Source organism: Poecilia formosa, unplaced genomic scaffold, assembly GCF_000485575.1.
Source record: "Poecilia formosa unplaced genomic scaffold, Poecilia_formosa-5.1.2 Scaffold442, whole genome shotgun sequence".
Classification (NCBI taxonomy): Eukaryota; Metazoa; Chordata; class Actinopteri; order Cyprinodontiformes; family Poeciliidae; genus Poecilia; species Poecilia formosa.
Genome location: NW_006800381.1, coordinates 230,888 through 246,181, shown reverse-complemented (window position 1 = coordinate 246,181; position 15,294 = coordinate 230,888). Strand labels below are relative to the sequence as shown.

General features: G+C 36.8%; 1 protein-coding gene across 1 annotated transcript in view; it reads right to left on the bottom strand.

Annotated features, from left to right (window-relative positions):
• duox (dual oxidase) overlaps nt 1–15,163 on the bottom strand; it is a 26,768-nt gene extending 11,605 nt beyond the window's left edge. Inside the window, exons 1-21 of the mRNA XM_016663763.1 lie at nt 15,082–15,163; nt 14,830–14,963; nt 14,671–14,754; nt 14,432–14,596; nt 12,292–12,479; nt 11,996–12,197; nt 10,651–10,817; nt 9,697–9,760; nt 9,258–9,354; nt 8,542–8,632; nt 6,690–6,792; nt 6,449–6,621; nt 6,190–6,365; nt 5,329–5,447; nt 5,114–5,251; nt 4,920–5,036; nt 3,464–3,663; nt 3,078–3,263; nt 1,829–2,054; nt 1,046–1,139; nt 791–966 (exon numbers count right to left, since the gene is read on the bottom strand). Coding sequence (XP_016519249.1) covers nt 791–966; nt 1,046–1,139; nt 1,829–2,054; nt 3,078–3,263; nt 3,464–3,663; nt 4,920–5,036; nt 5,114–5,251; nt 5,329–5,447; nt 6,190–6,365; nt 6,449–6,621; nt 6,690–6,792; nt 8,542–8,632; nt 9,258–9,354; nt 9,697–9,760; nt 10,651–10,817; nt 11,996–12,197; nt 12,292–12,479; nt 14,432–14,596; nt 14,671–14,754; nt 14,830–14,896 — 2,833 coding nt within the window. The 5' untranslated portion in view covers nt 14,897–14,963; nt 15,082–15,163. The remainder of the gene's footprint in view (nt 1–790; nt 967–1,045; nt 1,140–1,828; nt 2,055–3,077; nt 3,264–3,463; nt 3,664–4,919; nt 5,037–5,113; nt 5,252–5,328; nt 5,448–6,189; nt 6,366–6,448; nt 6,622–6,689; nt 6,793–8,541; nt 8,633–9,257; nt 9,355–9,696; nt 9,761–10,650; nt 10,818–11,995; nt 12,198–12,291; nt 12,480–14,431; nt 14,597–14,670; nt 14,755–14,829; nt 14,964–15,081) is intronic.
• Between the last annotated feature and the right edge of the window lie 131 nt (nt 15,164–15,294).

Below are 15,294 nucleotides of genomic sequence, written 5' to 3'. Positions count from 1 at the left end.
GAGAAGCCCAGCCCGTTACCTAGCATCCTCAGAGAAGCCCAGCCCGTTACCTAGCATCCTCAGAGAAGCCCAGCCCGTTACCTAGCAACCTCAGCCAGACCAGGCTGTCACCTAGCAACCAAAGCTGAGGTCAGCATTTATCGTGTTGTTTATTAACGATTATGATAAATTTCTCATTATAATAAGAATTTTGATTTATTGTTGTCACAATAAATTCCACTTAGTGATTTTTAAAACCTCCAAAAACTCTCTGTATTGTTGGGAGTGTTTGTTTGACTTTTTCTCCACTGTTTTTTCAATTAAAGTATAATTAAATTTGACAATATGTGTGCAGTTTAGTGATACAAGTCACACTTTTTATGTGACTAGTGTCATAAAGAGGCATATTCCAAATGGGATGGAGCAGTATTTGTGTCAGAACCATACAGTTAACAAAAAAAGATTAAATGAATAGTTCTTATTGTCACTTCAATAGTACCACTAAATATTGTGATTAAAGTTTAAGTCCATATCGCCCTCTTCTAGCTCCAGCATGTTTGGTCAGCTGGTTTCCAGGGCAAGCATAAGCATTGAGTTGGGGGGGTGTGGCCAGCAGTAGCTCATTAGCATTTAAAGTGACAAGAGCTTATTCTGAATGAAGCTGAAATTCGGCAGAACTGACTAAAATGTTATTATCCAAGAGTGATTTTGTCCAAATAATGTGATGAACATGTTTTGTATCGCCATTAGACTTATCCTAATCTATATTAGGAAGCACGATAGGTCACCTTTAAACCAAACTTTCTCAAACCTTTGACATTGAGTTGCGCGAACTGCAGCTCCTTCTCATGGTCCTTCAGGAGCGAGTGAAAGTCCCTCCATGAGATTTTCTCCTTGTCATCAAACCCTGCCGCCTGCATCATGGCCTTGATGCCGTCCTCTGCCTGTGTCTTTGACAGAACGCCGTTGGAGATTTCAATGAAAGACCTGCAATTCATCAAAAGGGTAAGGACAAAACAGCCGAGTAAACTCTGTCCAGCCATGAAAAAGATGAAGCTGCTGGAACCTGAGCATCCTGGCGAATTCCTCCTTCGATAAGTAGCCAGTTCCACCAATGTCATTCATGGAGAACATGAGCTGGGATTTTTCCTCCGGAGACCCTGGAGTTATAAACACGTTTCACTGCAGTTCCTATAACTAAACAAATAGGTTCACCTCATTGTTCCCCGACCAGGAAAGGGAACTCATAGCCAAAATTAAACTACCTTTGTAACAATTTAAACATAATTTTACCTAATGTGGGTAAATGCTAGATGTTATTTGTGAAAATAGACCAATCTACAAAACTAGAACAAAGTATATAATTTCCAGAGGCTTTTGCAAACTTTTGTTTGCATTCAATAGGACTCCAATCCAATAAATAGTTTGTTGATTATGTCATAAATAAAACTTACCATTACATTAATGTGTATTTTTTCTTAAAAACAGATTGAAACCTACATCAATTTTTATAAATCTTAAATAATTATAATAATTTATTTAAGACTTTAATAATTACTTTAAAAAATGATTCCATTTTAAGTAATGGCATTATTACTTAAATAATCGCCATTTTATGTCCACATCCCGTAATATCAGTGTATTTTCAGATATTCATGTTTTATTTTTAATTTATTTGTGAAATACATAAACACAATCTGAAAACATGTTTTTTCTTGCTTTCGTGCATCTTAGAATACCTTAAAAATAACCAAAATTTAATTCTTAACTTTCACAGACTGTAGAAAGCCAGAAATTCAGCTAAAAATTCATCTAAGATGCAAAATATACTTGTTACCACTGATTTTACCTTTCATGAAGATGACTATGACATCAAGAAACTCCTGAAAAGAGAGGTAACCGTTTCCGTCTTTATCAGCCAGCGTGAACATGGAGTCCACAAACAAAGAGTCTGGTTTCAGTCCGAGCGCCTCGGCAAACTCTGACGCGGTCAGCTCGCACTGCAGAACCTCTCGGGCTCGCTTACTGGAGATGCCACTCATGTCTCCAGCATCACACTTCTCTATTTCCAGAACCTGAGCATCAAAAGGACAGCAATGTTAGTATTATTATTATTAGTTATTATTATTAGGGTTGAAACGATTAATTGGATTAATCGGATTCATTGTTGTCAATCGGATTAATCGCAATGACTCAATTAATTGATAACTAGAGTATAAAGACCCAAAAAAGGTTATTTGCTCAAAGAACAACATACTCAAAGCAGTAAAAAAAAAAGCCAAAAATAAGTGGATAACTGAAAAATATGCAGAATGTGCCATTTTGTTATACGATTAATTGATTAATCTTAATAATTGATTGCTAAAGTAAGCGTTAGTTGAACCCCTAGTTATTATTTGTCATTATACTGTAATATCTCCAACATTTCTAATATTGGAATAAAAAAAAGGCTTAAGTGGTTAAATGAAAAATCTGCAGTATGTTCAGTTTTGTTAAACGGTTAATCGATTAATCGTCAGAATAATCAGTCACTAAAATAATCATTAGTTAAAGCTTTAGGCATTATTTGTCAACATTGGAGATAGTGTAATATCTCCAACATTTCTAATATTGGGATTAAAAAAGTGTAAGTGGTTAAATGAAAAATCTGCAACATGCGCCATTTTGTTATCCGATTAATCGTCAGAATAACTGATTAATAACTAAGGCTTTTATTAACGATTGTTTTAGTATTTGTCATCATAAGGTAATATCTCCAATGTTTCTAATATTGCATAAAAACAGTTTTAGTGATTAAATGAAAAATCTGCAAACTGCCTTTTTGTTATTTGATTAATTGATTAATCATCAAATAATCGCTTACTACAGTTGTAGTTAGTTAAAGCCCTGGTTATTATTTGTCATCACAGTATAACATCTCCAACGTCAGCTGAGGTTCAGGTCAGACCTCGTCACATCAGAGGTCAAGCCAACAATTAGTTCCTTCGGCCTGAGGTTTGACCTCAAACATGACTTGACGATATTTTGCGGGCGAACTTAAAGCTGCTCCTGCTGCAACAGAGCAGCGTGTGAGGTAAATATCCAGAGGCTGATTCTACCTTGGAGAAAGCGTGGCGAATGAAAGTTTCCACAATCTGAGCCCTCTGCTCTTTGGTCAGCGCCTCCTTCAGCAGCTCCCTCTCTCTCATCTCCTTCACTCTAATCTCCTGCCTCATGTCTTCCAGCTCCAGGCGCAAGTGGCTGACAAACTCTGAACGTTTGCTCTCATCATCAAAAAACAGCACCTGGATGTGCACACGCACGCACGCACGCACGCACACACACACGCACGCACACACACAGAGCACAAAAGATAAAAGTGATGGAGATCAGGTATACCTGCAGAGTCATGCTTAGATCAGGGATTAAGCTGGCTTAGATATAAATCTGTCTCCACAAGGTTAAACTGGACCGTTGCGTTTTAAATCAGTCGTCAGCAACTTACCAGGTCGTACTCTTTTGGTACTTTGAGCAGGAGAGATTTATGGTGATGACTGCTGGAAAGAAAGATGTCCAGGTGGTTCTGGTTCCTCAGACTGAGGGAGCGGTGCACGGCCCCAGATCTGTCCAACACCTGCAGCCTCCTGTTTTCGATCTCCACACTGACTGGATGCAACGGTTTTCTACAGCCCTGCCACTCGTACGCTGCAGCCAAGAACACAGGAAAAAGAAAAATACAGTAAGAAACAGGGCAATTTAAATGATCAAGAAATAAAAACATCTTAAACTTTACTGAATTTTTATGTTACAGCCACAAGTATCATAATTTTTATCTCGGATTTTATGTCAAGGAATCTGCAACCTGTGGCTCTAATATTTTCTTAATAACTTTGACTAACAATTAAAAGGAACAAGTTAATGTTTTAAATACAAACATAATAAATTCAGGGTTTTTAACCAGTTTTCAAATTCTTTCTGCAATATTTGCACTGAATTTCAACAAGAATGACAATAAATGCACCAAAAACATTTCTTTATATTGTTTTTCTTCTCATTAGTTTTGAATCTATGTGCTTTTCAAAACATATTTACCCTCTGTTTACCTTTATTTTAAATCCTAAAAATAGAAATAAAATGCTGTTTTTAAAAAATGACATGAAATTTCTTAGCTTATATAATTCAAATCCAGTTTCTATGGAATAATACATCTATTGTTGAGAGAAATTCTTGTTTACTGTTGTTGATAGGGAAGAGGCTACCGATTATTTTACTAAAAATTGTCACATTCTGTAGAATTTTAATTTAGCCACTTAACCTTATTTTATACAATATTATAAATACGTTAAAAGATGTAAAGCAAATGATTAGATTCTTTTTAAAATAAAAATTAACATTTTTGCTTAAAATCTACAGCTAAAAAAATCCTTTTCACATCAACATGTGAAAATCTTTCTGCTTTATTTAACATTAGTAAAGCATGGAGTTAATCTTTTTTACTTTTTAAAATTAACTAATTAATAATTGAATGGCAAAAGTTGCTTAATTGGATGATTTTGAATTATTTTTTACAGAATTTGAGCCAGATGAAGCTAAAACTAGACACCTGAGGAGTTCTGGGTTAAACATGTTTACAGACAAAGAAGGATTTTCATCTTAAATTGAACATTTATATAATGTTTAACAATCTATCTACTCCAGATGACAATTAATTGATTGCTAAAATTGTTGCCGATTATAGATTAATCACGATTAATCTGATTAATCAAGCGCTAGTTTGGAACAAAGTAAAAATGCTGAAGAAGCTTGACAACTTTAAGAACCTGATTTTAATTATTTGTTTCTAATTTCACATTGGTTTGTATTTTCTATGCTCTTTTTGAGACAGACAAAAACAAACAAAATCTGATTCTTAATCAACCAAAACATCACAAATAAATGCTAAAACTCCACAGGTTTCATACCAGCGATTCCCAGAGTCGGCTCCTCTGTTGTATTTCCTGCTTTTCCTTTTCTCCTCTGAAACTTTTTGTACCTGTACTTCCGAAGGCACGCCACCAGACAAGCCACCAGAAAACTCACTGCGAAGGCAAAAATAATCAGTTTCACTAAACAAACTGTTTCCAGGATGCAAACAGAGAGAGATTTCTACACTGACCAAGAGGGAAGAGACACATAACAATGATGGCGATCCCGAAGCCGGCGTGGCTTCCATCAAAGTAGTCCAGGTTAGTAACGTTGGTGCACGGATGCAGCATCGATGCATCCAGCTGCGCAGGCTGAGGACAGGGGTCACCTGGAAGCAAGACGGCTTTTCTATAAAAACACCTTTTCATTTAAAAAAATGACAAAACAAACGTGTTGCATTTTTACCCTCCGTCCATAAGAACACGTTTTCTTGTAAATCGGCTTCCTCTGCGCTTGTGACGGCTATGAGAACATCCCGATATGTGAGACGGCGAATCGTCTGGATCTCCTCATCAGTAAACAAACTGAAAAGTAAAAATGCATTACTACACTGCAAAAACAACAAATCTAATCTAAAATCAAGTATTTTTTGTCTAATTTATGGTGTAAATATCTAAATACACTTGAAATAAAATAAAACTAATTTACAAAAAACTTTTCAGCAAGATAAGTTTTAAGTAAATAAATCCTTAATATTTATAAAAATGAAAGTGCTACTATTACTGGCTGATTATTTCACTTATAAAAAGACGTTGTTTGCATGTAATAAAGTAAATTAATCTGGCAGTACTTTTTCACAAATATTAAGAAACTGTTGACTTCAAGTCAATAATTTCTTAATATTGATAAATGATAAAAAAAAATGGATCAATGTTAAGTTAATAATTCCTGAAAAATTGCCTGAAATGTTCAATACTTTCTAAATGTTGTGGGAAAAATTGTTTTTGTATCTAAAACTCAAATTGTTGTGAGCAAAATTTATAGGAAAAGCCTAAGTATGTAATAAGCTATTTTTTTTTTTTGCATTTTGTTTCCAGGCTCAAAAAACATCCAAGTTCTAAAAAAAAAAATGTCTGATTATTTTTGACTGGCCAGGCTTTTAAGGGTTAAAAAAAACACCTACGTCTTGCTGAAAATTTACTTTAAATTTTGTTTTGTTAATTAAGACATTTGCACTAGAAAACCACTTGGTAAGATTGAGTGTTTTTTGGAGACGGTGGTGATATTAAAAGTATCTCCATCCGGGTGGGAAGTGTTGAGCGTTACCCGTTCTGCTTGTTCTCGAACCAGAACCGGTCTCCGTTTCTGACGCGTTCAAACTGATCCAGGATTATAGCAGAGAAAACCGGACCGGGTCCGTCGGTGGACTCCAGCAAACCTCCAGGGAAGAGCTCCAGTTTCAAGATGTCGCCGCCGTACAACTCCGCAACGTCGCGCAGCAGCTGTAGACGCAGAGTTACGGTTAGTGCATTTTATCTGTTTTTGTTGTCCATGAATTCATCTTTTCAGAGACTGCAGGTGAGACCTGCGGGTTGCTGCTGCTCAGCTCAGGATTAATTTCCTCAAACGTCTTTACAGGCGGCAGATCCAGAGCTCTTCTCGTCTCTGTGTAACTTTGCAGACCGAAGTCTCTGCCTCTCTGGATAGTCAAAGCCACCAGATCTGTGCGGCTGAACCTCAGCGGCCCATACATGAAGTCTGTGAAGGCGGAAACAGCGTTAGACGCTAGTGGATGTTTCAGTATCAACAGTTTAAAAACTGAAAACCTCTGAGGTCCTCCACAACAATGTGGTCTTCTTTTTCTGCAATCTGAGACGCCATGCCCATCAGAAGCTCATCCACATCTTGACTTGTCTTCATGTTGGCACTCTGAAGAAAACAAATATCGTAAAAGGCGACTCATCCTGCTTTCTTTAACACGATAGGATAAATCTATGGGCTGCAAAACAGCATTTTTTTGTGCAAATTCATTCTTAGATAGTAAGATTTTTGTCTGATTAGTTCTGCTTATTTTGAGCAGAACTATATAAATATTTCATGTGCAATATTTATATTGCACATGAAAATGGCTGCAAACAAGAGTACAGTTATACAGCTGTATTTACATCTTTGAAAAGCAGAAGTGGAGCCTCCTGCACAGCCATCAACAATGCAGCAAATGGTTTCTGGATTGTGAATCAACAACAAAACACTTGTCTTTTCCCACAGCTGACCAAATATGCTGTAGCCCCTCTTGGGTTGCTAGGTAACGGGCTGGGATTCACTAGGGTTGCTAAGCAGCGAGCAGTGCCTGTTGATTTGTGACGTTACATTCCAGAAGTTTTTGAATAGGGTCATTTTCTAGACACCAAAAAACCATTAAAAACATTTGGAGTTTTTTTTTTTAAACTTTTGGCTGTTTTTAGAAGCAGCTGAGACCAAAATTTAAGCACATAAACATGCAAAATGTGAATTTTGCACATTAGGTCCCTTTTAATCTATTTGACATCATTTTAAAAGGTTTCTATAAACAGTAAGACAACTGTGGGATATATTTTACTGAGATTAGAGGATGTTCTAATGGTACAGTGGATCTTGAACCCTACCACATTATAAAAAAAAACTTCTGTGTGTTCTATGTAAAAAAAACCTACTTTGTGTTACTCTATCCCATCACCTCCTCATAAAATGTTAAAATGTTTAATAACTGAACATTTCTGCAAGGCCATATGCATCCCAAGTTTCTTTTCTTTTATGTTAAACGATATTCAAACGTTCAGAAGCTAAAATACCAACAACAACCTTCTTTCTTCTCCAAATTGTAGATATTAAATACATATTTATAGTCTAAGTAATTCCTTGGAGGCGTAACTTGACATTTTCCCCATTTATCATTGAAGAACCTTTAAATTATCTGCATTCAGCAGAACGTAAAGGTCCATGATCTTTCCCCAAGGAATACCTAAACATTTCCTCCGTGTTGACTCAGGGTTTATCTAACAGCGCTGCCATTATTTTAAAACTTTATATGCCTTTTAAAAGCATAACAGCAACATCTGTAAATAAATTTGTGATTAAAATAGAACCAGCGTTTTTAACAAAGTTTACATCAACCATCTGCAACCTTCTTGGCCAAATTAAACAAATATAATCGCTAAAATAAATGTTCAATATTTTTAGTTGTACAGTTGAAACCAAAAGTTTATATAAGTCAAATAAAAATACACACACACCTTTTTTCTCACTCTGAAGTTAAGCCAAACGTCTGGTTTTAGGTCAGTCACCAAAATTATTGGTGATTTCATGATTCTTCAATGATTCTGAAGGCATTAATAAGTAAATCTATGACATTATTGTGGCATGTAGCAAATTGAATTAATTTTGGTAATTCTAATTGACCAAAAATAAGAGAAATTTAGTCAGATTTAACTTCAGAGAGTCAGAAAAAAATTTACTCTTTATATTTAGTGTATGTTAACGTTTAGTTTCAACTGTTTAATGGAGTATTAGCGCCACACTAACAAAATAAATAAATATTCTTGTAATATCATGACACTATTCTCTAAATACTATGACTTTATTTAACTTTATTGTATCACAAATTTGTATGGTTTAAAAGGTAGTTGAAAGTATATTTACCTGCCGCTTCCAGAAGCTGTTGCAGAGACGTATTGCTGGTGATTTACTGCCATCGATGTTGGTTATCTTTCGAAAATGACAAGTTTTGTTTCTGCAGAGAATAAAAGAAAAACCACTGTAACCAAATTTTATACTCAAGTAAGAGTAAAAAGTATTTGGTAAAAAGTCTACTCAAGTACTGAGTAACTGATCAAAGCATCAGTAATTTAATATTTAAAAATTACATAATCAGACAGAATAAATTGTAAGTTATGTGGAAATTTTGGGTATTTTATGAACTAATTTGAAAATAATTCAAGTAAACAACATAATTACACAATTTTACTTAAGTAAGAAGAGAGATACTTCATAATAAAACTACTCAAGTAAAAGTAAAAAGTACAGTGTAGTAAAAATACTCCTGAAAAAAAAAGTTATCCCTGTAAATGTAATTAGTTCAAACCCAACTGTGATCAACGGATTAAGACGATATAGAAGATCCCAGTGTTGTCAGCATCATCCCACACTACCTGGTTAGAGCTGACTGTTTGACAAGTCATATGTCAATGTATGTTAACTGTCCTGCAGTTTTGTTAATTTGTTGAAAACAATAAATATATATATATATATATAAAAAAAAAGGGTTCACCTCTAATGCCCTTCTCTCTGATTATATGCAGGGAGTTCTAAAAAAAAAAAAACAAAACAAAAAAAACAGTGCAGCACAGAATCATTACCTCATGTAGACACCAGGGGGCGCCATAGTCACACCAAACCGCATGGCAGCTGCTTGAAACTCGGGAGAAATGCCTGGATCGACAAACTTCTGGTAGCCTGCAAAGAAAAAAACAAAGCAAAAAAAGACACAAACATATCACAAAAAGCTGCGGAGCGGAAACAACTTCCAGCATCTAGAAAGTGTTTTTCCTGACAAATAAAAGTGAGTAAGGTCCTGGGATCCTCTGACTATTGTCGCCATAACTTTCTTCAGCCGTGGCAGCTTAGTCAGCAGAACTGGGAGAGCCGGGCTAGTGGTTTGCTGACGCAGCACATGCCTGTCAAACTCCGCCACCGGTAGCTCACCTCACCGCGGACTGCGGTCGCCGGTGCATTACCTGATTCCCTGCACTTGTACGCACTCGCTCGCTACCGGCCGGTGTTACGGCTCAAGCTTACCGGGATAAGGAGGGAGTTTTCTGTCTCCGAGGAATCCTGGCAGCCATTCATAGAGAGCGATGTTCTGTGATGAAACACAAGGAAGGTAAAAATTCATTAAATGCTCTCCCTGAAGTGTCCTAATTAAACTTTCAACATCCTGTTCCTTCTGTTTTTGAGGGATTTCTTTGTATGGAAAGCAAGTTTCCCATTTTATTGCATTTCAACTACGATTTTATTTAATTATTTTAGTTATCAGTTAAGTTACTGATTATTCTGACAATTAATTGATTAATTGAGCAAACAATTAGCATATTCTGTATATTTTTCATTTAAGCCCTGTTTTAAATACATTAGAAATACATTAAATATGCAAATAAACAAATAATTCATTTCCTATTTTAAATAAGAGAATAAACTCTTTATTGCCAAAAATGGATGATCATTTCTAAAAAAGGGAGGCTTTTTTTTGTTGCGGGGTTTTTTGCTGATTATGTTTGGATTAACAGATTAATATCTGGATATTAAAGATTTTTTTTAACACAATCTGAACTGGGTGAAGTTAAAAATGGCGCTTGAAGAGCTTTTGGTAGAATAAATTTACTATTTTTATTATGGAAAATGTAGATATTTATTTTTATGGGAAAATTGTCTTGTTAGAAGTAAATGTATCTGCCAAAAGAAGTAGCATATCTTAATCAATATTAAGGAATTATTTACTTAAAACAAGCTTGCTGAAGATACTTGCAAGTTAGTTTTGGCTTTTTTCACATGAACTTAAGATTTTTGCACCAGAAATTAGACAAAAAAAAAATACTTGGTAAGACTTTGTGTTTTTGCAGTGTACGTGCAGGGCAGAGCTGCGACTGGTCAGAAATGACGCTCTGCTCCCTAACTACCTCCTGTCCGTCTTTTCAGAGTGCAAATTAAATCATCACCTGTGCAGCGAGAGGATTATTCTTCTTCTGCGTTTACCTGGAGCGTGGCGACCACGGTCTTCCTGGCGTTTTGAAACAGCCTCTCATCTGACCACTCTGGGTTCTTCTTGTGCAACTTTGCGGCGACATAATTGTGGTAGCGAAACCAGATAATCCCCTCTGCTGCCGTGAACAAGTTCTCGTTGGCCCATGCATTTCCCAACTCTGCACATGGAAGATGGCACAAACAAGGACGATTTGCTATTTCATCAGGTGAATTAGCCTCATTATGACCGCAACGTGCAGAACTAGGTCAAATACGTGACAAACTGCATGAAAGAAGAACACATAAACAACACACGTTTCTCAAGTGTGCAGACTTTAATCTGTTTTCTTCTACCAGTAATCAACCACTAATTAGAAATATAATTTAGTGTTTTATTTTTTTCAAAAATGTGACAAAAGTTGGGACAACATCCTGCGACTTAACCAAAAGGTGATAACTATGCAACTTTCACAACGGGAGCAACAAAACACAGGTTTTATGACACTTGCATGACTCGCCTTTTGTTTTAGAGAGAAGGATTTACTGCGGTCAGAGTGACATACCATTTACACAATTATTAAAGAGTCACAGCGCACGTCAGGCTGGACCTGCTTTGACTCAGGCTCTGACTTCAAGGGCTGGAATATTGTTAATGACAAATTATTTCTGATTTTGTTTTTGCTTTCTGCAGCTGGCAGTATCGACTGGGTGGCTATTGCAAAATGCAGAGGAAGAGTGGAGCAGATTGTTTTGAAGCTGCAGTTTAAATTTCAGTTGTTTTTTTCTGGACTGTAAGATTTTGAAATTAGCTCTTCAGATTAGTGGATTGTGAAAATAGTGAGTCACTTAAGCTTTGCTGTTCAGAATGAGCAGCGCATCCTAATGATTAACTGATTAATCAAAAAAGTGGCAGATTCTGCAGATTTTTCATTTAAGTTTGTGTTAGAAACATATTAAAGGATACAAACAAATATGTTTCTGTTAAAATGGAATAACATAGCACTCGTTTTGTGTACACTTGATCATTTGTAGCAAAGAATACAGTGTTGGCAATTTTTTTTTTTGATTAACAGATTAATAAATTAACAGCAAAAAGTGGTTAATAATAGATTTTTCATACAGCTTTTGAAGAGGGTTACGCTAAAAATTCCACTTTAGGACTTTTGGCTAGAACATATTTACAGAAAAGTGTATATTTTTATGCAGTTTTGGCCTAAATACTGCTCTGAATGTGTTGTTCTTTCACCAAATGGCCTTTTACTTGACTCTGTAGACTCTATTTAACGATTAATCGACTACTAAATGAGTCGATTGTGATTAATCGTGATTAATCTGCAAGGATTGAGAGAAATCTCACCATAAAGTCCCTGCGGTCCATATTCTCCAGTGGAGGGGTCGGGAGCGCTCCACATGAAATTGCGACCCCCTCCTTTATTCGGCATGTTCCACTCAGACCCTCGTTTCAAGAGTCCTCCAGAGAAACTTCTCAAGAAGTCAGACCAAGAAGAGGAAGGACCATAAATGGAGCTCCCGTCTATCCACGCTGTCACAGAGTTCACCTGCATGAGTGGCACAGATTATCAGAAGTAAACAAAGAGAACGACTCAGAATGCAGCCCTGATTAAACGTAAACAGGAAGTAAAGGGTGAGCACCTGAGCTCGAGGGTTGCCGGGACTCTGGCCAGACAGTTTGTTCCATTGTCCTCTCTGGAAAGGCAGCCGCACGTTCCCAGTGGCATTGGGATCAAAGACAGGATCCCCTTTAGGGACTTTGATGTTCATGAACTGAGGCGGGCAACCAGGAGTTCTTACATCGAAAATCTCAAAGGCAACATGGTAACCTGAAAAGATTTCAGCATAATTAACAAGGTGAGACACAGATTCCTGAGTGTTTAACCTCACAAAGTCATTAATTAATTACAAGAGTACAATGTTTAGGGCCTCTTATCACTGTAAATCCTTATAAGCTGAAGCTGGCCACAGGCCCCATTCACACGTGAAAATGGCTGCAAACAGACGCGCAATTACACAACTGCACATCTTTGATAAGCAGAAGTGGAGCCTCCTGCACAACCAACAAGAATGCAGCAATAAGTTTCTGAATGGTAAGTCAACAACAAAACATTTGTCTTTTCCAGCAGCCATTGTACATCACATTCAATCAGCTGGCCAAACTTAATGGAGCTCTGCTTGGGTTGCTAGGTGGCAGACGGGGCTCAGCTTGGGTTGCTAGGTGGCAGGCGGGGCTCAGCTTGGGTTGCTAGGTAACAGTGCAGTGCCCCTCCATTGTGACTGAACAATTGGAAGGCTTTTTAAAAAGCTTCTTTTCCAAAATACCAGAAAGCACTAAAGTATTGCCAAAAAACCGTCTGGGTTGCTTTTGGTAGTATAACAATGTGCAAAATGTTAAATTTGCATAAATAAAATTCAAAACTTATGTGGGTTCATATGAAAAGGCTGCATTTCTTTTGGACCTGTGATGAACAGCTACATGTCTAGGGTGTGTCCTGCCTCTACTCCCACATTTCTCCAGTGACTTAATGGCATAAACAGTATTAAGTGGCGTGGGACATGCATGCAGGTGTGGTAACAACAACACACTAAGCTAGCTGTACTCACAGGAAATATAGAAATGTAAGACACAAAACAAAAACAGCATTTTCTACAATATATGATATCTGGAGGTTGAAAGAGAGCAAGACTCTCAGCAGATAACAAGAAGGCTGAATGGAGTACAGTAAAGTTGATTTGTTTTTCGGTCTTTGATACAAAAGATCCTGGATTTTGAAATGTTGGCAGCTTTTAGAAACTGACAGAGTTAAGGTACAGACTTATATTATCAAAGTGAAGCAGCCTTTCTAAAGGCACTAATGGATAATACAGATGATATTGACAGCTTAAAATGTTGACTCCCTGATAATTTTCTGTCTTTTTAAATAATATAACTATTGTTAGAAGAACAACAGCGAAAGTAGTAGAAAAACCTTAAATGTATTTCTTAAAGAGAAAATCATAATAATAATAATAACATACTAATTGGTGCCTTTTTGAAACTTCAGATCCCAAATTTGCTTCCACGATTGAATTTATGACACCAGTTTTTTTGAACCATTTAACTTTATCATCAACATAATTTAAATAAACAAATCATAATTTTTCTTTTAGAGCACTTAGTGCTTTAATCAAAAGTAATAAATTGCGACTTCTTTGTGCTCCAGTGTTTCACAAGTAGCTAAGTATGTAATGTCTGAGCACTTCTAAAACATATTTACTATGGCATTTATTGCCATTGTAGATAGAAAAAAAGTAACATTTTTCCTCCAAAGATTTTCTTGAAAAAAAAAAGGTTCTGAATTTAAAAAGTCGAAAATTTGCCAGAAAAAAAAATATCTGAAATTTTGAGATTAATCTCCGAAATTTTCTATAAAATTCAAGGCATTTTCTAATTTTGAAAAGTCAAAAAAGTTCTAGAAAAAAATGCATTCATACGTAGAAATTTCTGATTAATCTCATAATTCCTGAGTTTTTTTCTAGCAAATTTTCGACTTTTCTATCGTTTTAGAAACTTTCTGAGTTTTTGGCGGAAATGCACTAATTTTTTTCTATTTACAATGACGTAAATATGCGTTATAAATGCATATTTATGACATATTTTATGTGAGAAACAACGAAGCACAAATAGTCACAAATTATTATTTTTGACTGAAGCATTAAGTCATTTACTTTACTTTTTTTTTGTATTTTTATCGTATATTTTTTCATTATTCTTATTGATAATTTCCTTCATATTTACCGAAGAACAGAGACAGTACGGTCCGGTTGCGTGCTGAGGACAAACCGGAAGCTCCCCCGGCCAACAGCCTGCTCAGCCCGCGTGCGTTCGGCTGCACAGGCTCGTGCACAGGTTGGTAGACTCCATCCCAGTAGCGCGCGGGCACGAGGCGCACTAGATGAGCACCTGCCGTGAGTACAGAGTCACCATCAGTCACCCGGTGATGTGTGAAACCGGGACCGCCGCCTGCCGGGACTTACCGACGGCTCCGCGCTCCGGATGCGCCAAACTGTTGTACCAGCCGTCAAAGCGAGGCACCTCCCAGCTTAGTTCACCTTCACAATCTGCATTTTTTGAAAGTTAAAATTAACCAGCTGCTTGTATTTTTATAGAATAAAACACCGCTGAAGTTTACTCACGCTCACTGAGGATGAGCACCGAGCCAGCAAGTGTGCAGACTCTCCAAACCCATTTACGCAAATCCATTGAGGCGAGAGGCGCTTCTTCTCTCAAGAGGAAAGAAGGGCTCCTGAAAAGTGAAGACTACGTGCAGGTAGCTGAATGTTATTTTCATATGTACGCTTTTCTGTACTTAGATAGGAGATTAAATGTATAATATTTAAGTTAAAACACTGAAAGTCTCATAAAGTTAACAAAAAAAACACACAGATTCTCACCCACTGCAGAGGCAGAGATGTTCACCAGGTGCAGCTGAACGCAGGTTTGATGACAGCTGAGAGATACTGCAATACTTTCAGCCTACACCTGTTGCTCAACCTAACGCCAAACTGTATATGTGACCTATTTCCCAAAAAGGAATTGCCATCCATGTCAAGATCCTTCCTCTTTTTTCCACAACATCCCAGTCATTGCATCCTTCCTCC